Source organism: Gambusia affinis, linkage group LG02, assembly GCF_019740435.1.
Source record: "Gambusia affinis linkage group LG02, SWU_Gaff_1.0, whole genome shotgun sequence".
Lineage (NCBI taxonomy): Eukaryota > Metazoa > Chordata > Actinopteri > Cyprinodontiformes > Poeciliidae > Gambusia > Gambusia affinis.
Genome location: NC_057869.1, coordinates 9,383,310 through 9,408,352, shown reverse-complemented (window position 1 = coordinate 9,408,352; position 25,043 = coordinate 9,383,310). Strand labels below are relative to the sequence as shown.

Genomic DNA, 25,043 nt, shown 5'->3' with positions numbered 1-25,043 from the left:
TCCTATATATAGTTCCTATGTGGTTTTACTTATTAAACTTTTTTAAAAATGGCCTCAATTAAAGTCTAGATTTGTGGAGCGCACATATAGTAGTTGTCCAGTTGACAGATATTTCCACCTGAGCGGTGAATATCTGCAGCACCCCCAGAGTTAGCTTGGGCCTCTTTAATCCTTATCTGATAACTGATCTCCTTGGTCAGCCAGTAAATTTAGGTGGACAAAGATATCTTGTTTTGCAGTTGTGTCATATTTTTTCCTGTTTTTAGATGACCTTTGTTAAATTTTCTAAATTTGGGGAAATTAATCAGCAGTTTCAGTTTAAAAAAATGATGTATTATAAACATCTCCACAACCCTATTCTGTTGCCCACATTACACACAAGTATAGAACGTTTACTAATTAGGTGACTTGCAATGACAATTGTTTCCATTGAGTAACATATTTAAAAATTGTGTTCATTTCCTTCCACTTCACAGTTATTTTTTTTTTCACTTTGTGTTGCAAAAAGTCATAATAAAATAAAATGAATTGTGTGGTTGTATGAGTAAGTAGTAGACAGGTAAACGAATTTATTTCCGTATTATGGAGGGGGAATAAATTATTTTTAAAAAGCTGAAATATTTGGTGGATAATTTTGAGGTTAAAGAGCAAGAGTGATCTGCTAAATTTCAAGATGATTGGTTATTCTATATCCAATGGTTTTACAAGTATTTTTTTTTTCTTTGGAAAGGAGAAAAGAGAAGTACGATACGAAGAAGAACTATGTTGAACATAAATGCAATTTAAAAAATAAATGCAGAACACCACACAAGACCAGGTTTACTTATTTACTTAACATAGAGTGTTGTTGTTGTTTTTAACAGCAAATGTCACTTAAACTGAACATTGACCTGAATCGTTTTTCCGAGGAAGCGATGCGCGTTCCCGACAGGATTTTGTAGAAGAGTTGTGAGGTTAAAATGAAAGAAGGTGGGGCTTCTTCGCATCCTTCCGACGCAGGTTCCCTCAGAAGATGAAGCAGCTACTGGATGGTTGTCAGATCGCTTTCAGATCGCTGCGCACTCGGGATGCTCCGCTGACTCTGACCCAGCTTTCCTCAGACGCTGAAAATGTCGTATTCTCTGGGAGGTAAGATATGTTTTCCATGTAAGACTTTATCACGTGTTACTTAATATCGGATTCTAAAGCATAGAAAGGAGACTATTCCAACTATATAATCAAGTTTATTTTTCCATCCATCCATGCATGGATGGATGGAAAAATAAACTTCAGTGGGTAAATAAATATAATTAATAACTATGTTATTTCGTTAACATAATAGCTATTGCAACTTCTTAATTAATCTCTTAAAGTAAATGCCTGTATCCATACTGATTGAATTGGCACTGCTCAGATTAGAAATTACTGTAATGTTCATTGACTGGCCCTGATAGCAGTTTGTTTTTGTACATCACTGATTTAGAGCACAAAATTGACAAAATTCTCCCATTCTCCCAAAGATTAACTTTTGTGATCCTCACATTGCCGGAGCAACCATTCCACTGGATCTTCATGTGTTTAGGATCTTGTGAAGGATGATATGTTTCCAAATTAATTTCACTGATAGAATAGTTCTTGAACGGTTTAAGTTTCTCAGTTTTATTCAGATGTACCTCCCCAGTGTCATTAAAGTTGTAGAAAGTCAGGTTGGTCTTTTCAATAGATGTAACATCAGCCGGCCATTCTCCCAAGAGAATCTGAACTGGCAAATTTTGTTCACGCAATGGAAACCTTTTAACTGGAGTCTCTGCAAATAAGGACAAGAGGGGAAATATTAGCCTTGCTATATCAACATCTGCAAACAAAGTGATCAGCTGTTGTATTTTCTTGTTTATTTAAAATTTAACAAGGAGTTATTAAACTAATCACATACCAAGGTATTAATGTGGAATGAATATGAAGAACATCTGTTAAGAATGTAAAGATTTTTATAATAAAGCAGCTACCTAATTGCTCAGATCTGCTGCTGATTCCTCCCTCTGATCACATGGTTTATATCTGATATATACACACATACATCATCATCACATTTGTTGCTGCACATTATAGATAGGAGTAAATGACTAACCTTTTAAGGTATTATGGGAAATCATCTTTCACCAGAAACCATGTGATCATACCACAATCACTGGTTATTAAACATATGAAACACATTTTATTTTCACCGAATTACCAACAATATTAGCACAAACATTATCTGCTTCTATGATGTTCACTTCACATTCACCGATTATGTTTTGGTGGAAATATTCACACCAGCCTGCACACACTTAATGCACACTTCACTTATAAGCAGGTCTTGAATTTATAATATAAGCATTTTATTTGTTAAACTCAAGACCGACAACTACCCTTATACTTTAATTTAGAACTTCAAAGTAGAACAACATGTAACTGAAAAGATCTCAGCACTTACAAGGCACAAAGATAAACTCAAGATTAAAGTCTTTGGTCTTGATCACAGGGAATTAAGTTCAAAACTCTCTCCAGGGATCGGACTGAAAAAACTGTTTGGCATGATACGGTACATTTAATGGTGATTAGGGTGTGTGCCGCACTGCCACCCATCTACAGGCAATTATCAATATAATATTGAATATAGTAGCTGTAGACTAAAAGTATATATAGCACAAAATTTACAAAAAATACATTTTGCAGTAAAGTGAATATTAGCTTCAATATTTCTTAAAAATATTAAAAACAAGTACTTTTCTTTTATTACAAAATTCATTTTTATTGCAGACTCTATATCTGTATTCTGAGTGTGTGAAATCAAATTCTTTGTGCACAAACCTCATCAGTAATGATGACTCTGTGTTTGTATGGTTGAAACTGCTTAAGAAATAATGATCTGGTTGTACAAGAATGTAAAAGAACAGGCCAATGATGCATTTTATTTTCAAAACCTGTACAATTACAACAAAAAAACAACCATTTCCACAACAGAACTGAACAAAAATATGATGCTTTTAATTATAATTTATAAAGCAGTACAACTGTAGTGAGCATCTGAGCCACCTCGTGTCAATGGTATTTGCAAAGATTGTTACTAAACTCCAAGAATTGTAATAAACAACTAGTATTGTCTTGAAATCTTTCAGGGGGATCTATTTGGACTTTCATACTGGATGAGCCCTCCATGATAGAATCAGGCATGCGTTCTGACTTATTCTTATCCTGATAAATAGTTTCCTTGAGGAGTAATCCTAAGAGCAGAACAACGGTCAGACAGGAGTTCAGCCTTTTACGCTTCAGGCAGAATATGACTCAGAATTCGCAAGAATTTGTGGATTTTGATATGGATGTCGAGGCTGAACAAATGGTGATATAGATGTTAGCCCACAAATTCTTAGCCTGTTTTCCTTTTTGGAAATTCTTAATTTGTTTTCATGAGAACCACATTTCGCTGTTGTCACATCAACTGGAGTCATACTCTTACCATGCCATGTAAATCTAATGTAGAACATATAAAATACTCTATAAAGTGCATAAAAATATTGGAGGAGTCAATTTTATCACTTGTACATGGGATGCTGAATGGGATGCTACCTTTTAAATGTTGCATTTGTCACATACCTGTATCTCAGTCTTAATTTTATACATTTTCTGATCATTCAAATGAAAGCATTTTATTTGTTGTTAACTGGTTAAACTGGAGACATCATGAGCATTTATGCTTTATGGTCATTCCTGGCTTTGTATGCAGATGATGCAGCTGGTTTACAAGTCATGAGAGGAGGAAAATCCTGGTTCTCTTCATAAACTCCTACATATTTTTTGTTGTCAGATAATCTAGAAACCTTTGTGTTTTGACTATATGTTTTTCTGCTTACCACTGAAGAACAACATGTGAAGCAAGACACCAAAAATCAAACAAACAGGTGTACTTGTATTTGTACTAAAATGTACTTTGAGCACTCTAGATGCACCACTAAAAACTAAGAGCCTTCAGAAGAATTTTTTCAGGTTTAATTTTATCCAGTTACTTAATCATTTATAATAAAATCAACAAAACAAACTGAGATGCTGAATATTCTATTTACTTTTTTTTTAAATATAAACTAAATGTAAAATCAGTTTAATTATTTTTTAAAGTAACGTGCTTAAATTCACATAAAGCTTTAGATAGTTTAGTTTCTCAAGGGTATGTTTCAAGTCTTCCTAAATAAAACGATTTCAAATTTGTACACCAATTGTATTATTTTATTATCATTCTAACAGCTAATTTAGATTCAAACTATGTTTTATTAGTGTGATTCATTGCTTCTCAGTAGATTCATCTCTTAATGGAGAGGAGCTTCCAGTTACTCTCTCTGATGGGGCTGTTGGGGCTGTGCTGGGAGAGTTAACGCTCTCTTGTTGAATAGTGATCTCATCTTTATGGATGTTGATTGATTTCATTCTCAAGAGCTTTTACGGTCTGATGCGATGATCTTTTTATAGTAGGAACACACTTCAGGTTACAACAGCTTACAGCTAATCTTTTTGTCCTCATGGAGAGGTTTCTTAACTTTACTGTTGACAGAGAAAACATTTTAGTATTTGTTGATCTCGGCATGGTCGCTGGCTGATGTGATTCTCACAAAAATCCAATTATGGAGGATGAGTCATACACCCCCGCTGTGTGACGTTAAATAACCGCAGCAGCTTATGTGGCTCCAAACTCTTTTCAGTCTAAAACAGAAATTTACAATTACATGCTAATAGAGATGACTGTGAAAATGCGTAAAATAAATTCAGGGATTGTGATGCAAAACACATCAATGCTATATTGGTCTTTATTCTTAGTTTTTAAACGGTTTTTAATTTGACACCTCATGGATGACTCAACCATGATTTTGAAAATGTAAACTGAAACTACAAAAAATCAATAAATCAAAACAAAAAACAAGCGCAGATGTCTTGTAGAGTGGTCAACTATATCATTTTAATTATTTCAACATTTCCTCTTTGATTTCATCAAGCACACAGATTGCAGATGAAACAAGATAATGGTTTTCAGCAAGATCCTCTTACAATGAGTTCATCTTCATTTGGAGACAATTTCATTTGTTAGTCTATGCCCATCCTAATGCTTGTGTTTCCTTTCCTGCAGCCTCAATCGTACAAACAACAGTTAGTGTTTTATCATGCTGGATTTTCTGTGACATAAATTAGGTCACACTATCAGTGAGAGTGCATGAATGCATTCTCACTTTTTAAGTTCCTTTTTCTCTTTCTTCTTATTATTCAATGTTTGTGCGTTATACTGCGTTTAACTACTTCTACTAAATTGTGCTAATTCATATATCAAAATGTAGCTTCTACTTTTTCTCTACTTCTTATGCTTTGTTCTGCTTTTTCTTGCATATTCTTCAGCAATCATTCTGCAGATTTGCATTCTCACGTCTGTTTCATTAGGAACCACAATTTTTCTAATATAAGTGTTATGTTTATTTATTAATTGGTGCCAAATAATACTGTAATACTTTTAACTTGTTAAACCAAATAAATATTTAGCCTCCTTTATCATGCCTATTTGTGACTTTTTGTTTTCTAGTCCACCTGCAGGTTGTGCTGGCTGTGGGTCTGGCTGTGTTCTGCTACTGTCTGGTTCTTGGCTGCATCCTTTGCTGTCGCAAACAGAAAAGCCTTTCCTCTGAAGACAAAGAAGCAGCTTTTCTGTCCCCTCAACCCACTGAGAGTGTGACTGTGACATTAAGTCACTCTCCGTGTACTCAGCCTGTGAAACAGCAGTACGAAGAGCTGGATGGTAATGTGTTGGAGTGCCCTTCTTCTAAAAGTAGCCCTTCTCCATCTGAAGATGACCTCAGCACTCTCCCATTCAAAAACAACCCTTCCAGAGCAGCTGAGCTGGCGCAGTCTTCCAGTGCTACTTTCCCAATGCGGCGCCTTAGTACTTCTGCTCTACCCTGCTCTCCCAGTAAAGCTGCTAGTCATGGCAGGGCTTCCTTGCCCTCCCTCACCAAACTCAGCTTTGTATCCAAATCCTGCCGGGTGATAGGCAGACGCAGAACTGTTAGTGGAGAAAGTTTTGCTCTCAGCGAGAGCAGTCGGCTTACAGCAGGTGCTCCCAGCGTTAACAGCCAGCAGGGGGAGCCATGTCACCCTCAGTATGGCTCCAACTCCATCTCTGCCTCACCCAAACCAGCTCCTCTTCTGCACTTTTCCCTGCTCTTTAGCTCCAGCTCTGGCACCTTGGTGGTCAACATCCTGGGTCTTTCTGGGGACACTAGAAGACGCAGTGGGGTATTTGTTCGCGCCAGCCTCGCTCCACTACATCCCTCTCTCCATCAGACAGCCCCACGCCGGCGCAGCCTTTGCCCAGACCTCGTCAGCCAGACCTTTGTGCTGCAGGTGGGCTCTGTGGAGGAGCTCTGCACCTGTACCCTGAGGCTGGCTGTCTACAGCAGGGACTTCTCTGGGCTGAGAGAGGCCGCTCTGGGGGAAGTGGAGTTACCCTGTGAAGAGATTGAGTGGGAGCCTGACTCCAAGACTACCTACTCCAAGCAGCTCGTCCCAAGCAAAATCAAGCTGAAAAAGGTACATAGAAAAATAGCTTTAAAAAACTGTCCTAAACGTGTGTTAGAGACAGATATCAAAATTACAAGTTTCCTACATACTGCAAAAACACAAAATCCTAGTATTTTTGGTCTAGTTTCTGGTGGAACTCTTACAACACTTGACATGAGACAAAATTAACTTTCAAATAACTTCTCAGCAAGAAATTAGCTTGTTTTAAGTCAGTAATTTCTTAATATTAATGAAAATAACTGTACTTTTCCACTAGCAGATTATTTCACTTGTAACATGGGAAAGATGTCATATTCCACAGACAGATTATTTCAGTACTTTTTCATAAATATTGATGTCTAAACAAGATCCTATTTCTTTTTGAAAAGATACTTATAAGTTAATATTGTCTTATTTTAAGTGATTTAAGATATTTGCACTAGAAACTACACAAAAATACTAAGATTTTGTGTTTTTGCTGTAATGTTTCTGAGTCCTATACTGTTACAAAAAAGTCGTTTTCTCTCACAAAAGTGAAAAAATAAAAAAGTACTTTGCTTATATATTGATTCTGTTACTCAGAGCAACAGAACACTTTGAAAACGTTTTTTATATCTCCTGAACTGTATGATTGCAAACATCAATATATTTTACTGTTTTTTTCTGATTGAACTTGTTTATTATTGAGAAGTGAAAGGAAAATATGCTGCATCAAGTTGCTTGGGAAGTGGGAACATGGAGCTGGGTTTGATGTCAGATCTGAAGTAACAGCTTTCTTCAGAAATCAGAATTTCAACATGGAGAGACCCATAAATATAGTTTGCAGTAGCTCTTACAAACAAAATTTTAAGTTTTACTTTCCTTAAACAGACACCACTTTTAATTTGTTCAGTTTAGAGTCATAGACGCATGTGTGTGTTTTGTAACATAAACACGTTTTCACTACATCTTCCTACTGTTGATGCATGGAGTGGCCATATTGAAACACAAAATCCACCTTACAAGTCGTAACTGGGATAGTCAGAGTTGCTCCCACTTTCCCAGTGGGAAAAACAACTTTGGAGGACAATCCTGTTAATTTTCTGACAAATCAACAAAAAGATTCTGATGCCCTCACAAAAATAGACTGAATGCTGAAATGAAATTAGACGCAGTTTTAAAAAACATATCTAACATATTTCTTTTCAACTAAATTACACAATTTAAATATCACATTATTATAAATAGTGTAACAAAATGATTTATAAAATGATTTTTCATTGCCATATTTTTTATACAATAAAAAGCTATAATTTGAACAGATGTATGAAAAATATTTGTGAGTTGCTGTGGTTTTTGTTTGATTCTTGCTTTTGTTTACTTTGTGTACCAGTGAAGGCATCATGGATTAATTGAAAAAAATAAAATAAAATCTTCCCAAGGTCTTTGCAAAGTCTTCTCAGCTGCTTTAATGGATAGGAAAAGTTTTCTCGCACCCTGTAATATAACATATTTAATCTAAGGTCACATCCAGCATCTAATCAGCTAGGCCATTAGCCAGTTTTCCATAGATGTTAGTCATGGGGATTTTGTTGATAGTGACTGCAGAACAAACAGGCCGAGTGAAACAAATTGGATGAGCGCCCACGCAGTGCTCTCTGTGACTCAGTTGCAACGCTGCCAAAAGGCATTAATAACAGCCTTTTGGTGGGGGGTGAGCCTGAGGCTTCAATGGACTGTATTCACTCACGAGCACCACTGTTCTTTTTTGGAAAGTCCATTTCCTGTCCCCTTCCCCGTTATAGATTATTGATTCCATTCCACAGCATCATCTTCCACAGTCTCGGTAAGAGCAGCTGCTGAATGTAAACAGGTGCATGTGGGCTGGCTATAGAAAAAGAAAGGTTACTTTGCCTCCTGGAAAATAGAGAAAGAGTGATGTGTAATTTGGTCAAGGCTCTGTGGCTCCAGCTTTGATGTCTGCCCATTCTGAATATGAACTACTACATCACTTTTGTAATCATTGTAATGTAACCGGTGAGGTTGCTGGCAATAATTCATCTACCATTTCTTGTTTTGACATTTTGTTGGAATAAAAGGTTTTGAGATTACAGGCATTTTGAGAAGAGGCCAATCAATAATTGTTAATTTCCTGTGATGGTTTGCTGCAAATGTCATGTTTATCTCAGTCAGCAGAGAAAAAAATTTGCATTTTTTGAAAATTAAACAATCAGTTATTTATCTAAAAAAAAAAAAAACACCCGCTTACATACAGGGAGTTGTACTGTCCACATATAGAGTCACAGTTTTAGCAAAACCACAGTTAGCTTTCAACACAGATGACAGATTATTAAAATTTTATATGCTAGATAATCACAATGCTTTGCATAATATGAATGTAAAAGTTACTTTTGAAACTTTGCTTTTTATTTATTTTTTGCATATTTAACTTACACTCTGGAAATTAAATTTCAATGCTCTGACTGCCTCCAAGAATGCAGATAACCATTTATTTATCTAAAAGTAGGATATGCAGTCAAATTCATTTTCAAGCATTCCACATGCTAAGGTGAGTGGATCTTCAGCAGTAGAGTGTTTGCATAATATTGCCTGCACTTATTTTTTAGCCATTGCTCCACTATTTCAGTGACAGCTATGTAAATGCTGTAACTGTTGAGATCAACACACTAAGTGAATTTACATTCACAGTGAAAAGTAAGCATGCCCATGCTGAGTTAGAACTGTTACTCATAAAGTTGTTGTTCATTGGAGTGAAATTATCTGAGATGAAATGATAGTGACAGCAGCAGTGAGCTGAAAAACACTTGTTGAATAAAATCGCCAAGCAGACAAGCAGTCCCTGTTGGGCATAAGCTCATTCATCTGACAGCAGAAAGTGACTCACTGGACCTTTCACAGTTCAAGCTGATCAGAGTTGACATAAAATCAGATGGAAATTATACTGAGAAGCACACATCAGTTGTTGTTTTTATCTAAAGTGACTAAGAACATAAACATCTATTATTTTTGATAGGTAGTCAAATGAAAACAAGAACAATGAAAAAATAATGGCTGTTAGCTTTAAGTGGCTCACAACTGAATGTAGATATGCTAAGAATGGGAAGATTTTATTATTTATGACTTGAATCAGATATTGCTTGTCGTTTATATATTTTCTGTTGTCAAAGAATATAAATTGCACATCTGTGGAGAAAAAAAAAAGTTCTTCCTCCCAGGAGAGTCATGACATTTTTATTTTTTTAACTTGATCTTCCCTATTACTTGTCCTCAGAGTTTCAATTCTCAGGAGACTCTGGGATGCAGGAAAAGCTCAGTCTGCGTGCCACGGACTTTGGGCCACCTGTTGATCTTGCTGCAGTACCAGACCCTGGCTCAGCGAATCAAAGTGATGGTTCGAAAAGCTGAAAATTTGATCAAGTTGACACGAATCCCAGGAACTCCAGGTGAAGATCCAATTCACATCTAAACAAGAAAATGCATAAGTTATTTACACTTTAACTGGGTAAATATCCAAATGCTTAGTTACTTTGTAGGGAAGATTAATGAGAGAAATAAAATCAAACAATTTTTGACTTGCTTAGTTTAATGAACATACCAGATCTGACCTTTTTGTATAATATCTAATGGCCTCCACAAAGTCCATTGAAAACATAATTGATAGACCTTTTAAGTCTATTGATAACTCATAATAACTCATAATTATTCAAGCTCTTGACAAATCTGGATTTAAAATTATTTTCATTCACCCAAAAAATTTGTTTCGCATAAAAAATGTGACAAAGGTCTTTCAAAAGATAAAATACTGCAGTATAAATCTGAAACATTGTATTTTACTGATTTAGCTTTGATAATGAGCTTCAAGTTTGTGAGGTTGGAAGGCTTCAACATAATCTTTTCTCCCACTAATGTTTCTTTGTCAGTTTCAAGTTATCGGCAAGGAACATTCACTTTAGAGCTAAATCGGCCTGCATCCCTTTAGTCCGCTATTAGTTTGAAGTTGGGTTCATTCCCTTAATTGGTAAGGCTAATATTAACAATAAAATTTGTCAGAATGTGTGTCAGTCTCCTGCTTAGTCCAGCTGCAGACAGGCAGACCAGTTCCTTGTTTGGCGTTGTGGCATAATTAAATCAGAAACTGATCAGCCCAGAAGTCATTTCCCCTCCTGTCTATGCCATATCTTGCTGCATCTGATTTTCTGCTGGTTAGGATTGGAGGAAGCAGAAAAATATGTACAAAGAAATTTTTTTTCAAAACATATGTACTAGAGACATAGTGTTTTTCTATTACAGTAAATTTAATCAGGTTTCTTAAATGGATTATCAACAGTGATTATATATTACAGGTCATGTTGGAGATATGGAAAAGCAGGAACTACAGGAAAATAAACAAGTTTGTTTAGATTATGGGAGTGTAGCAACGGAAGATTTCTGTAAATAAACATTCGCTGCAAATAATAAGATAAATAATTGCATTTGATTACTGTAGAAGAAAACTATAGATAGAAACAATGCAATCTAATTTATCTTTTTAAATAAGTTCTAACATTGAAAACAATATTAAAACAGTTTGTCCGCCCAAAGAAGATGCACTCTTTTGTTTTATAGTATATGAGCAATGCAAGGCTAATAAAAAATTAACAATTTTCTTAAATCAACTCAGAAAAAGTACATCTGAAACTATAAGCACATAAAATAATTCAAGTAAAAATAATTTAAGACCCATTAGACTGTTGAAAAACTAATAAACTTTGTATCAGGCACTGCCATGTGCAACTGAATAAAAGATCAAATGTACTCTAAGTCGTCACATGGAAATGATGAGCCAATCAGAAGCAATTTTTTGTGACAAGTGCACTGAGGAGGAAATATACCCAATTTTGATTTCCATTTGGAGGAACTAGTTTTTAGCTAGATCATATAATCTAGCTAGTCACCTCAAACTGGCAGGTGAAAATAAAATTTAACTCAAAGGTCAAATTAAAGAGGTGTGTGTCACTAGCAAGCAAAAACATTGCCTTTTTTTTTTTCTTTTAACAGATCACTATGTGGTCATCAACTTACATCAGGATGGTAAAATAATTGACACGAAGGAGACCAAAGTGGCCAGTGGACCAAACCCCACCTGGAATGCTCCCTTCCTGTTCGACCTTCCACCTGGTGACATCACCCAGCTGCCACTGGCACTCGAATTCATCGTGATGCAGGTTTGAGTTTTAGACAAATGAAACGTGTGCTTTAAAATTACACTTTATCGATGAAAGCTGTGATACTCCATCCAGTAACTGAATCCGGATTCATTGTTACAGGGCCGACTCTACACTAAGAACAGTATTCTGGGGCGCGTACTGATTGGCGGCAATGCTTCAGATGTAGGACAGGAGCACTGGAGGGAAATCTGTGGTCCAGGACAAACAGAAACCACCCGCTGGCACGCCATCCAGTCAGATGTAGTGTAGAACTAACTATATGTAAAATGTAGGTGGAATAGGATCACATTTATCTTTTGGACTATAGAAGGTGAAACGCTGATCACACTCAGGTGGTAGGAATGATGTGTAACAAGTTTGTCAAGTATAGCAGTCATCCCACCCCCTCACATTACTTCACTGTGATTCCTTAATACTGTAGCATTGTAACAACCTGGATGTACTGTGAAACTGTGAAACTTATACTAACGTGGTAGAACTGTTTATTTTATGCCAAGAAACTACACATTTCAAAGCTTGGACAAAAAGGCTAACATGCATGTGTGTATTTTACATCTTTGACAGTGTGTGACTTTTTTCTTTCATCTGCAACTGTACCAATGCCCCTCTTTCACACTCTTATATCTGTCATTCTGTACAGAGCTGTTAAAATTTAATTGTTGTGGTTGGGATGCCTGCTAATTCTTCATCATTTTATTCTTTACCTGGGGAAAATAAATAAATAAATAAATAAAATTCTACTTCTACAACATGTTGGTCAGGAGGATTTCTGTACAGACTACTATTCTGCACAATGATTTTAATCTGTCAGAGGACACTGCATATGAGAAGGAATAACAAACTACCACTATGTCATCTCAGAAGGTGTGTGCATGTACTCAGCATTTAGGAAATTTTTATTCTCCATAAACTGGAGGAATCATCCACATTTTGATTATTTTTTAATGGAATTGCAAGAAACCTTGTACTTTTAGGGTCCTAAAAGATTTTGATAATGGGAATAATTAAAGATACATTATTACACAGCACATGGAGATCTCTACTCTACAAGTGTCTACAGGTTAAATATTTTACGTTAAAGAAAAGGTTCACTGAAAGCCAAAATGTCTGACATTGATTGGATTTGTTTCTTAAATATGGACAGCAAAAAAAAAATTACAGCAGACATAAAATAGTAAATTTCCTCAAACAGAAAAGTCACGTTGGTCCCAGATTGCTTATTGCAAAGATTTTTTTTAAAATCTTGAGAAAGAGCATATTTTTTTATGTCATTACTGCAGTGGGCCAACAGGTGTCAGTAGAACCACCTCTCTATCCATTTGGAATAGAGATGATGCTCTGTTCTTTTTATTGAAATCACTTGACAAATGACAGCTGATGAAAAACTTAGGAAATAATTTGGATTTACACTATGTAACATATTATTTTGACAAGTTGAAATTAAATAACTATAAATTGCAAGAAAGCAAAAGTAGTTACTAATTTCAAAGTCATTGTCCACTTTATTAGGTACACCTCATTAATACTAGGTTGGACCCTTTACTGCCTTCAGAACTGCCTTCACTATTCCTGCCAGAGATTTAAGAAGGAGTTAGAAACATGTCTTAGAAAGTTCATATTTACATGACAGTGTCATACAGTTGCTGCAGATTTGTGTGCTGCACATCCATGATGTACGTGCCCTGTTACATTACATCCTTGTATTTGTGTCTTCAAATCTCCATATTCAAATATATTACTTCATTTATCCCAAAGGCAAATAAAATTTTGTCATAACTCATATCATCCAAGAAGATTTAAAAATTAGCTGTTTATGGTGATGCTGTGAGGAGAAAGGATCTTTGGTAGCACTCAGTATTGCAACAAATCTGAATAAGCCTCTGACATTTGGGATGCTTATTCCCAACAAAGAATCAGCTGTTCTTTGTTGTAAAAACAATGCATTATTGCCACGGGTACACATTTTAAAAACTGTCTAAAAGCACAAAAACAAGAGAAAAAACTTTCTAGCTGCACAACATCCAAAACCAGAGGAAACATTCAATGCTTCAACCAAAAAAAAAAAAAGACTAAGAGATGAAGTCTGCAAAAGTAAGTAATCAGAACTTCCTTAACAGAGCTACTCCAGGCTGCCAACATTAGTGGTGCAATTTAATTTAATAACTGACGAAACCATATTTAGTTATATTAAACATGTTCTCGCTAATGAGAGCCTCCCTATCCATGGGTCATTACATAAAATTGCTGTGGTCTTGGCATAAGGCTGTAAAGCATTTGATACTAGCATTCCTCTCTGTTTTGACTCCTCAGATGTTCCCACTCTTCTGTGGGAGACAAACTAAATGAGATGTTGCTGATGCCTCTGCAGTCTTTTGTCTGTGTGGCCCTGCAGTGGGGCTGCTGCTACAATCATTTCAGATCACTCCATAATTTTCTCTGAGGATAAACATTAAAGTTTCTCACTGAAAACATCAAAGAAAAGAACAAGAAAGTTTTCTTATTAAAAATGTAATGTTGCACATCCTTTAACGGTTGTTTTGTGTGCCTAAATGAAAGCCCCAAATATCATAAATCCAAAATGAAAACGTTATTCTGTCCCTCAGAAGTTCTGTCTTGAGATAGAAAAAAAAAAGAAAGAAAAACTATAGGAAATTTAGAAAAAACCCTACATTTACTCTGTTGGACTCAAGAAAATAAACAACATCCAACATCCAGCTATGTCAGGTTCAAATCACAAGAGCAGTCTGTATCTCAGGCCACCACATCATCCACATTAGCTGTATTGATCCACAACTTGTTTATCATCTAACTGAACTCCAAGTATTTATTGGTATTTCAAAATGCACAACATGGTAGGAAAAAATCATAATTTGGTGGAAGATTGTGCCAAGGATGGGAAATCTATCACTATTTTTGATCATTGATCAAAAATTATCTGCAGTTTCACAGCTTTAATAACATCTTCTACTCTATACTGCAGGGCATATATGGTAGTGACTCACTCCTTTGTTTCATTTCTTTTTCTGACTGTCAGTGGATACGTGCTTTCATCTGAAGAGACAGCAGGGTTTTTCTATTCAAGAAAGGGGGGACATGTTGTTCTCTGTAGTAATGCACAAAATTGCATGTCAGACTTCTCCCAACAGTCTTAAATATTTTTTGTGTGTGTTTTTGTGTCAACTTGACCATGAGAAAAAGACAAGACATAAAAATGTGTTCGGAAGTTTGTCCAAACCAAAATAAAACTTGGCCATTTGATTTTATTTACATTTGATTTTATTTACATTTTGTCACATTAGCAACTAGCATTTTTGTCCTCCATATTTACTTAGATACAGGTTTCCAATTGAATTATGATACTGCAGTTGGCTGGTTTGCAGTAAAAATGGTATGTGTGTGTATCCATCACACATTCAATTTTGGCCTTATTTGACCTGAATGTCAAATTTTTTCTTTAGCTTTTTTTTTTTTTTTTAAGCTTGTATTTACTCAAGTTGTCTTAGTCTGACATTTTGAACTCGGTATCTTTTGGCTGACACTGTGAACTTCTTGATGTTAAAACACATTTTTAATTGCTGTGAGTTTATGTTTAGACAGGAAGCCTTCTGATTTGCTTTGCTCTTAGGAAAAATAACAAGGTTTACTTTAAAATGAACTCATTAAAGCAATTAAAGCATTAACCTTTGAGGTCAAGAGCTTTTCTCTAATCTATCCCTAGGCTCTAGGCTATCCCATAAAGCCTTTTTCTGAGGCTTTATGGGATAGTCCAACAAAAATAATCATCTGACAACTGTAAAATCTATTTGTTTACAGCTCTCCTTTATTTAAACCAGTTGTTCTCAAAGTTAGGGGCCAGGACCCAATTTGGGGTGGCAAACATGTTAGCATAGGATCATAGGATTTTCGTCAGACTTTAGCCCCAAATACCAAAAAGGAAAATGAGAAACGCAGGCATTTTAGAAATGTTGTAAAAGATTTAAAAAAAAAAACCAACAACACTTGAAAAGAAATAAAATCAAACATTGTGGATAGTCTCCAACTGTTTTCTTAACCCCCCTCCCCCCATGAGTTTAACTGCATCCATCTTCCTTTAATGGAACAGTATTATGAAAAAAGTACCTTAATGAGCTTTACATTATGTTACAATGTTGTCCCCTCATCAAAAACACACCTGGAGTGTTGTCTTCACTCTTTCTGAGAAATCCTTTACCTGATGTGGCAGCCGGTGAGCTGTACGAAACGTCTGAGTGGACCTAACAGGCCTTTGATGGTGCAGCTCCTCCTCTGAGCTGCAGTTTCCAAGCTTCCCCATTAAGTTTTCATGTAATCATATTCTCCCACTGGATCTCTGAAGCTCCATTAGAGTTGGAGTGGACATTTTTGCTGCTTCTCTGATCAGTGCTGTCCATGTCACCCAGCCTGTTCAGGTCAACAGCAGCTGTGATAGCTTTGCAGAGTTTAGAGATGTGCAAAGTCAATTTGTTAACTTTTTCTTTATAGGGATGACAGATTAAAGACAATTGAGTACAAATAAGAAATTTTCTAATTTGTTTTGGCTTGCCACCTAAAAGCCCAATAAAACATGAACATTTCTGGTTGCAGCATGTAAGAAAGTTCAAGGGGAAACCTTTGGAAAGCCATAGTTTCTGCCTCGCATAAGATGCAGCCATTTCTGTCTAGCAAAGCAAAAATAATTAAAAGTGAGCATATCAGTTTAATTTCATCTCTAATTCAGACACACTGTGCTCTGTCAACAATTTGCTCTGAAGCAGCAACAACATTGATACATGTTTTTTAGTTGAGAAAATGGTGAGAAAAGCAGAGGTGTTAGAAGCTATATTGATTGTTTGAAATATCATTTTGTATCATAGGGTTAAAATGATTGCTGACTTTACAGAGGAATCCTCAGAGGTTCTCCACAAAGGAGGATCAGACAAAATATACCTGTTAAGAGGCTGTCGCCCATAAAGCTTATTTATTTCTCTGAGAGCTTATCCACTTATCCACTCTGTATGCACATAAATACTTTCTATATTATTTCCATAAATATTTACTTTTATCCTACAAACTGAAAAGGCAAATATTTTCTTCAACACTAACATTAATCTTTGAATCATTGTGTACTCATACTGCATTTCAATGCTGACATCTAGTGGATATCAAAGACATAGCATCTATGGACCGAAACTGAGGTCATATTCAAAAAGTCAGATTATGCATCTGAATCTTGTTAGTCAGATTAAAAGTAGCTTTTACAAACAGAAGCCTTTATTTATGTAAAAAAAACAGCACTTTTTTAAACCCACATTTCTTTGTACCTGTGTTTAATTACTCCATAGAATGTGTTTCACTTAGTGAAATGAGTTACCGGAATAAATAAGGTTTTAAATAACACTTTACTTTATGCAATATGACCATACTTGAGATGTATGACTTTGTCTTTAAGTTAGAGATTGCATCAGCTTGAGTCAAAATTAGGTACATCTGTGTGCATGTGTCTCTGTGAAAAAGTTTGTAGACAGAGGAAACTGCTAATAGGCATTTCCAGGTGAGCAAATACCGGTAATTATTTACATTTGTTCACTTTTGATTAAAAGACATAGGCACATATGCATCACTGTGCCCCCTGCTACTGAAAGGCAGAAGCCTTTCAGTAGCAGGGGGTTTTACTATTGTATTTTAGTGAAGTTTTGTTGAGATGTTTGAGTGTGTGTGAGTGATTAACTTCACAGTCAGACTCCACATCTGTAGACCACAGCAGACTTAAAGAGGTTCAGAGAACCACAAGCAAAATCAGTCTTCCTACTTCCCATTATCAGATGTTTCTGTGACTGTGATAAATGGTTGCTCTGTCATCATCATCTGGCAAGTTTTCACCCTCCCGTCTTAATGGCTCAGGTTGCTGTTGCCCTTGATACTGCAGCCCGGTCAGAGGTCTCGGGTTCAACTGCGCTGGATCAAATGTCAGCCTGATGAAAGTGGACAGAGTGCAACTAAGTTGACCGAGACCTAGGCCGGCAGGTGGAGGTAACATATAAACATGTTGCCACTTTTACTCGTGTGGGATTTTAGGGAGCCTTAAGGAACATCCACATATCATTAACAAGGAGCAGTTGAAGCCAACCTAATACGTGCTAACTCATTCTCTATTTTTAAAAATAAACTTTCATTAAATTTATGGTTTATGCATATGCCTAAGAATAAGCACTATTTGTGCATACAAAATAGGAGACAAATGCTTAAACTTCACTCTTAATTCATCCATCCATGATCTATTTCTGATTGTCCTTGCAGGGTTGCGGGGTTGATGCCTGCCTCCAATGGTAGGTATCAATAAATTGAGCTTCTTTAAATTTTAGCATTCAAAACCATCCAGTTTCCGTTTTCTTTATGCCAAACATGAAAGCATATTGACAGTTCTTTGGGGATGTTCCTTAAAACTTAATGCTACTATCATTTTAGTTTAGCTTTAAAAAAATCTAAAAATATAATTTTATTACCTTTCGACATTTTGACTTCTAAATGTAGAATAGGACGATGGAAAAGGCAACAAATCAGTCGTGGATGACCCCTGCTGTGCAACCTGTGGGACGGCATGGTGCATGGTTACAGCTGCAGAAATATTCCACAACAGCTGGACTCAGTGTGTTTCTCTGCTCGCAGCGTAAACAATGGACCAGGCAGCACATAATCAAAAACACATGAGATTCTTTCACCCAAAGCTATTGTGTTTTCTGACAAGCCCATCAGCGTGAAACACATTATCGAACCTCAAAGAATCTTGTGAAATTTTGAGAACAATGTGAAAGGGTGCCATTAGTGGTGTTTCCCCCCCAGAGAATATCAAATGCTTTGAAGACCACATTTCAATAGAAAAAGACCACATTGTGCGGATTTACAGAAGAAATATAAGGGCACACCAGAGTGTGACTACAAAGTTTTTAGAAAATATTATTTGGGCAGATATTCTCAGACTTTTTTTCTTGGGTTGAACATCAGTGTTTTTCTAAGCAATTCACAAGCCTTTGAACCTTTTAATGTACTCTCATACAAACCCGGTTCATTTGGGTGCCTTAAGCCCAAATGCTGTGTGGCGCCCCTCCTCCCTAAAAATAAACAATAGTTGAGTATTTGTCAGCAAGTTTCTCTTTAGCTGGTTGTGAAAATGGGGAGTGTAATGCAGAACTAGAACTCCTCTTATAAAGTGCTGTTTGAATATGACTTATTTTCTCCTCTCTCCTTTTTTCTCTGCTGTTTTCCCATTTATTTGTTTGTTGGAAATCCATAAAAACATCAAAAGATTTGACTTTACAGAGGAAACTGACAGTCAGTCTATAGGAGAATGACCATGTGGACAACTTTTTCTGATCTATTATTATTAATCACAAATGTTTAATTATATGTTTGGTCACCTCTCAAAACAATCAGTTGCATCAAATTGTACTGAAGCGTATCACAATAAAAGTATGATACAAAAGTATGCAAGCCACAATTTTTAAGTTTTATTTGTGACATAAATGAAAACCATGTATTGCTTTTCCTTAAAAATATATGCAAAATGTTGTGTTTGTTCTTAATCCTAAAAGAACCTAATCAACCTTTTTTTCAAGTGCAATTATTACATTTTAGAATAAACTTTTAACCTAAAGGAAATACAAATTACAGCAATAGATTTATTAACTCCTCTTTGTTGGAGCAAATATATTGTGTCTACAGCTTGTTTGATTAATATATTGTTTCCAAACTGCTGAATTAAGGCAAACAGCCTGCTGTTTATATTTACACAACACTCTGACTCTGCAGACCTTGTTGACTCTGCGTCACTTCAGCTCTGCTCGACTGCCAGGGGACAGAATAAAACAAACGGGTCCAAACCTTTAATACAGGTCAGATGATTATGTGACAATGATGTTAAAGGAAACATTTCAAGTTGGATGGGAGCATTATGCGTTGATTTGGGAGGAGAAAATAAAACCTCTAGATTTGAAATCTTTGAACAAAACAGTTCCAGTTTGCAGGAAATAGATATTTTATGTTGTAGAGTCCCCCGGTATTACTTTGAATTTAAATTAGAATCATAACTCTAAAGGGTTCATGAAGTTTGACCACAATATGTTTTTAATTTGTTCAAACCTGTGACAGGTTTCCTGCCTTCCAAATTAATGTAAAACACGCAGAGGCTGAATTTCAAAGACAGAAAACTGGATGCCTTGCAAAGATTTTTATACCATTTAAGGTTTTTCATATTTCCAGGACAACATTCCATTATTTTTAAAAAGTGGGGATGGGTGAATGTTTAAGGTTGCAATCATCCAGAAATATGAACCTCCAATGCAGTTTAGAGATTATCATCACTGTAAAAGAAACCCAACAGCATGACGCTGCCATCACTATGCTTCAGTGTTGGGAAGTTATGTTCCAGTTGACACACATCAATAGCTTTTTGGGTCACATAGTGTTTTTACATGCGGTGGCTTGCAAAAGTATCCATAGCCCTTGGACTTTTCCATTTTGTCGCATTACAACCACAAACATAAATGTATTACATTGGAATTCAATGTGAAAGATCAACACAAAATGGTATACAGTTGTGAACTGGAAAGAAAATTATACAGGAGTTCAACCAAAGTATTCTGCCCCCTGACTCAATACTACGTGGAAACTGCTTTTGCTCCAATTACAGCTGCTAATCTTTTAGGGTTTCTCTCTACCAGCTTTGCAAATCTGGTGTCTAAAATTTGTGCCCATCTTCTTTGCAACATCACTTTAGATGGAGAGCGTTTTGAAAAGCAGTTTTCAGATCTTTATGTTTGACTGGGCGATTCTAACACTAATACATTTTGCTTTAATCCATTCCATTCTATCCCTGGCTTCATGTTTAGGGTCGTTGTTTTGCTGGAAGCTGAATCTCTGTCCCAGTCTCAGGTCTTCTACAGACTACATCAGGTTTTCTTCCCAGACTGTCCTGTATTTGGCTCCAACCATCTCTGACCATCGCCCCCCTTTCCTGAAGAAAAGAAGCATTCCCAGAGCATGATGCTGCCACCACCATATTTGACAGTTGGGGTTGGTTCAGAATGGTGTGCATTGTATGTTCTTTTGAATTCAAGAAAAGTTGCCAACAATTTTCCAAAAAAATGTTCTTGCTAAGTTTTCTGGCATTTAGGAAACAGATATAATTTTGGTATTTCTGACCAAGAGAGGTTTGGTGAGATTTAACTAGTGAGAAAAACACGCCACTGTGTCTTTTTACTCAGTGTATGTAAATATATTATTTCAAATGCAGTATTTATTCCACTTCATTATTTTTGCACTAGTTTGATTTGGTTTATCACATAAAATCCCAATAAAACGCCCTAAAGTTTGTGGTTGTATCAAACAGTGTGTGAGAAAGTTCAAGATGCTTTAATCCTAATGAACTGCTCTGCTAAACAAGTTAGCCAGTATCTATTACCATAACAAAGAGCAGCATCACAGGACCAGAATACCATAACATACAGGTCTGTTGAACACAGAAACACAAATTTTTAACCACATGCACTCCCCATTCTCATCACAAACTATGTTTATGCTGGAAACTTCACACAACAGCAATCCACACTTGATAATTTTATCTCAGTTTCGCTGATCGGGTAATTTTTCTCTGGTTTGTTTGACAAAAGCAAGACCTTTTAGTGGTGCTAAATTTAATTTGGAGTGAAAACAGGGACACAAACAACCACTGATATGAGAAACTGCTATTTTTAATACCTGGTTTAGTGACCAACGCACAATTTTAAATCAATAAAACAAGCTTTATAAGCCATGTGGTGCTTACATGCACATATTTGGAATGCAGTTGAAAATGGACACATTTTCCTGATTTGAATCCAAGCTAATTAGCATTGTAACAAAGAGTGAGCCTTAAAAACAGATCCAGACATTTGCAGCCACCTGGAGACTAACTCAATGGACTTTTTGTTTTAAATACACATTATTTCAGATTAAGCAGTAGCCAGTCAGCCTATTTTTTTTTTTTACTGTTTTAGTAATAATTAATGTTTATTACCAGCCTACTTTCTTTTTTGAAGATGTGTAATCGACTTCATAGTTTGATTAATTTTAAATAGTGGTATTCCCAAATATATCTCATGAGATTAACTCAACAAAACTAGCGTTAATATGAACTGATACACTCTGATAACTGATTCTAATTAAGCTTAAAATGTTTATGATGACAAAGCTGATGTTCACCGCCATATAAATGATTAACAAATACAGAAAGTATGAGTACAGAAAACTATTTAAAAACACACAATTATTTCACAATAGAATCTGATGGTCATTATCATGAAATCTTTTTTAGTGTAAGAGAATTTGAGGTTGGTTGGGAGTTTTCTCCTTTCTAACTTCAAAGATATGAGTCAGAAAGCAAGTCCTGTTGAAATACAAACTATGCCTTTTGGGTTTCATAAGCTAAAAGTCACCTTCTCAGCTTTGTTTCCCTGCAGCAGACCGACTGTCGCTCCTCATCTTATGGTTTTGATTAAGAAAATTGATTGGTTTTAATCTATTCCAAACTTGTTTGCTAATGACACAACTTCCTTGTTACTTGCATTCCTCGTTTTAATGTGATGACGGCATTTGCAGAGAACTGTGGAAACAGCCAAAGAGCAGAACTAAACACTTACATGTTGTTGTGGCCTGCACATCGTGGCAGATTTGTCTCTTGTCCCCTTCTGCTCCTGCTTAATTTTACCTTTATGATTTTATGTTTCCTCCTATTACCCAACTGCCAATTTTTAACCAAAAAAACAAAACAAAACAAAAAAAACAACCTTTTTAAAACTAATGCACACATTATGTGTTACCATAGGTTCTGTGTTCTTAGTATTTGTTTAAATTGCATTCCATGTGGTGGGCATACCTACCAGGTCTGACCTGTGACACTGTGGTTACCCATGCTTAGCTGTCAAGAAAAATATGAGAAGCTGCCTTTTATTTGGGTCAGTGATCATGGGAACACTGTTGGTCTGTCTTGTGTTTAGCATGTGTGCTGGTTGCCGTGTAAGTAAAAGGAAACTGTAAAACAACGGGAAGTTTCAAACAAGCACTTTGATTGGTTAAAGACATGCTCCAGTCTTAGTGCTGATCCCTCATAAACATGGTTAGTGTTGCTTAATAAATAAGAAAAAGGAGTTCTTGTCAAATCGTGTGGTAACTACAAATTCTGAGTTGGTTTGTAAAACAGCTACCATGGTGTGATCTTAGTTGCTATTTGAAAAAAAAATAGAAGATTTATGTTCTCTACTTTAGAACAAGGTTTTGGGTTTATGTTTATTGACCAGATTTAATTTTATGGATTTATTAAGATTGCCTTTTTGATTGATTTGCTAAGTTTACTTTATTTCTTCATTCTTTTTATTATTTTTCAATTTAGGAATGGATAAGAACTGTAACTTGAACGAAGAAAGTATCCTTATTTCACTGGATAAAAATAAACTAATATGTCTACATTCTTTAACAGAGGATCTTCCACTGATTTACTTTTCTAGCCCTTAAGCAAAGCTCTATGGGAATGTAGTATATCTGTGTAACTATATGTCAGCATGTGGGGGAACATGCTATAACACATGCTCAGTGTTTTGTTATGGTGTGTGGAAGGAGTTTGGTTTTAGAGGAACATCAAATATTTACCTACAACCTCTCTGTGAAAACTTTTAGCTAATGTCAGAGAGTTCCATTATCTTTTTCTAAATTAAACTAGACTATGTTGGTAACACAATAGATTCCAGAGAACACCACAGTAAAAATGCTGGTCAGAACTAGAGCAGGACATGTTTTTATCTCCAGCTTGCTCTCAATGTTATTGTTTTTAGTTGATAATCTGTCACGCTATTATACTAGCACTCAGTTCACCAAATATTTATTTATTTATTTTTCTGTTACACGATTCTCAATTTTCAATCAAAATACTATCCTGCTCAGTTTCACGTTTCTTTTGATCTGAGAATGCAGTTATGAATAACGGCATAGTATTGTTTCTATAATACATCTGGACAGGAAAAACTGCAAAAATGTCCGAGCGCACTAGTTACAGATTATTGCAGCACTTTACCTTGTTTGCGTTGCTCTGCCACACACATACAGAACACATGGTCACATTGTGTTGCAGAAAGACCTCACATGGGGCATGAGATTTAATGTGCAGCTATAATTGGCTGTTTGTGGGTTTCTCTGATATGATTAACATCAGATCTGTAGGAAGCACTTTTAATTAAAGCACAGTGATTTATCAGTATTGCTGGCAGCACTGTGGACACTGATTCTGAATGTGTGTTGAAATAAAATGTTGAATAAGCCTGCATTTCCCATTAAGAGTGCTCTATCAACATTTCTGAGTGTGACTTACTGTCTGTTGCAATATTTCTCCCAGGCCACACAGCTGTGCAGTGCAGTCTGAATTACGACAAAAGGTTTCACATTATCTTCCCAGCGTTTGCAGTTTCAACCAGGGAATTCACACATTTTTCTCGTTGCGTACCCCGCTGCATGTTGGCAACGTAGAATGAAAAATCGGTCTTGGGAAATGAACATCAAACATGTACATTTTTTATTGTCTTATCTGACTTTTGTCTACATGTGGTGTAATTTAGCTAATGGGGCATGATTCTGAGAGGAGCATGGCTGGAAACTCAGCAGTAATACATGCTTCAACTATAGTTCAATCAGGCCACAGCTGCTGTCAGAAAACGTAAAGTTCTAAGGTCTTACTTAACAACACTACCGAGATACAAAGCAGTAATAAAAGCCTGTGTTTTCCTTCCACCTCAAATCTAAAATATTTTTATTGCTCTTTAGTCAGACTGGAGTTCTTGTTAAGCCTGATTGTGCAGAAGAGTATAGAGGCTAGTCCTGTTCTTCCAGGCTGTGACCCCGTCGGCTTGCTGATCAGCAGTTTTGAGGATCTGCCCACCATGCAAGGAAAGGTTGGTCTTGTCCCACAGCTTGTAATCCCTCTCATCCAAGGAGGTCATGGCTGTGTTGGGAAACATTCCAGACGTAGCCACGCTCTCTGCCCCGTTAAACCAATCGCTGAGCACACACAAAGTGGGAGATCTCTCTGGATCATTGGGTGATGGTGCTACAGCAGGGGGGTGCCACCTCTTTGGCCTGACTGGTCAGGGTGTGGAATAGGGTTAACCCCCCTACATCGGTTTGAACAGCTCTGCACTTAAGCCACTTACAACGCCACTCGCACAACGAATGGAGGTCACACACAGGACGGGATCTGTTTGCTAGAGA

General features: G+C 36.3%; 1 protein-coding gene and 1 long non-coding RNA gene across 2 annotated transcripts; one reads left to right on the top strand and one right to left on the bottom strand.

The window, feature by feature from the left end:
* The first annotated feature begins 1,040 nt into the window (after nucleotides 1–1,040).
* On the top strand, nucleotides 1,041–12,506 carry LOC122844687 (synaptotagmin-4). Its single transcript, XM_044140392.1, has 5 exons — nucleotides 1,041–1,128; nucleotides 5,579–6,582; nucleotides 9,824–9,995; nucleotides 11,590–11,756; nucleotides 11,859–12,506. Exons 1-5 carry the CDS (start codon nucleotides 1,110–1,112, stop codon nucleotides 12,006–12,008), a joined length of 1,512 nt encoding a protein of 503 aa, XP_043996327.1. The 5' UTR covers nucleotides 1,041–1,109; the 3' UTR covers nucleotides 12,009–12,506.
* On the bottom strand, nucleotides 9,764–22,565 carry LOC122844695. The gene is made up of 2 exons (XR_006372923.1): nucleotides 22,430–22,565; nucleotides 9,764–10,014 (listed from the first exon to the last, which is right to left on the bottom strand). It is a non-coding gene; the product is annotated as an uncharacterized LOC122844695 (long non-coding RNA).
* Nucleotides 22,566–25,043: the final 2,478 nt, after the last annotated feature.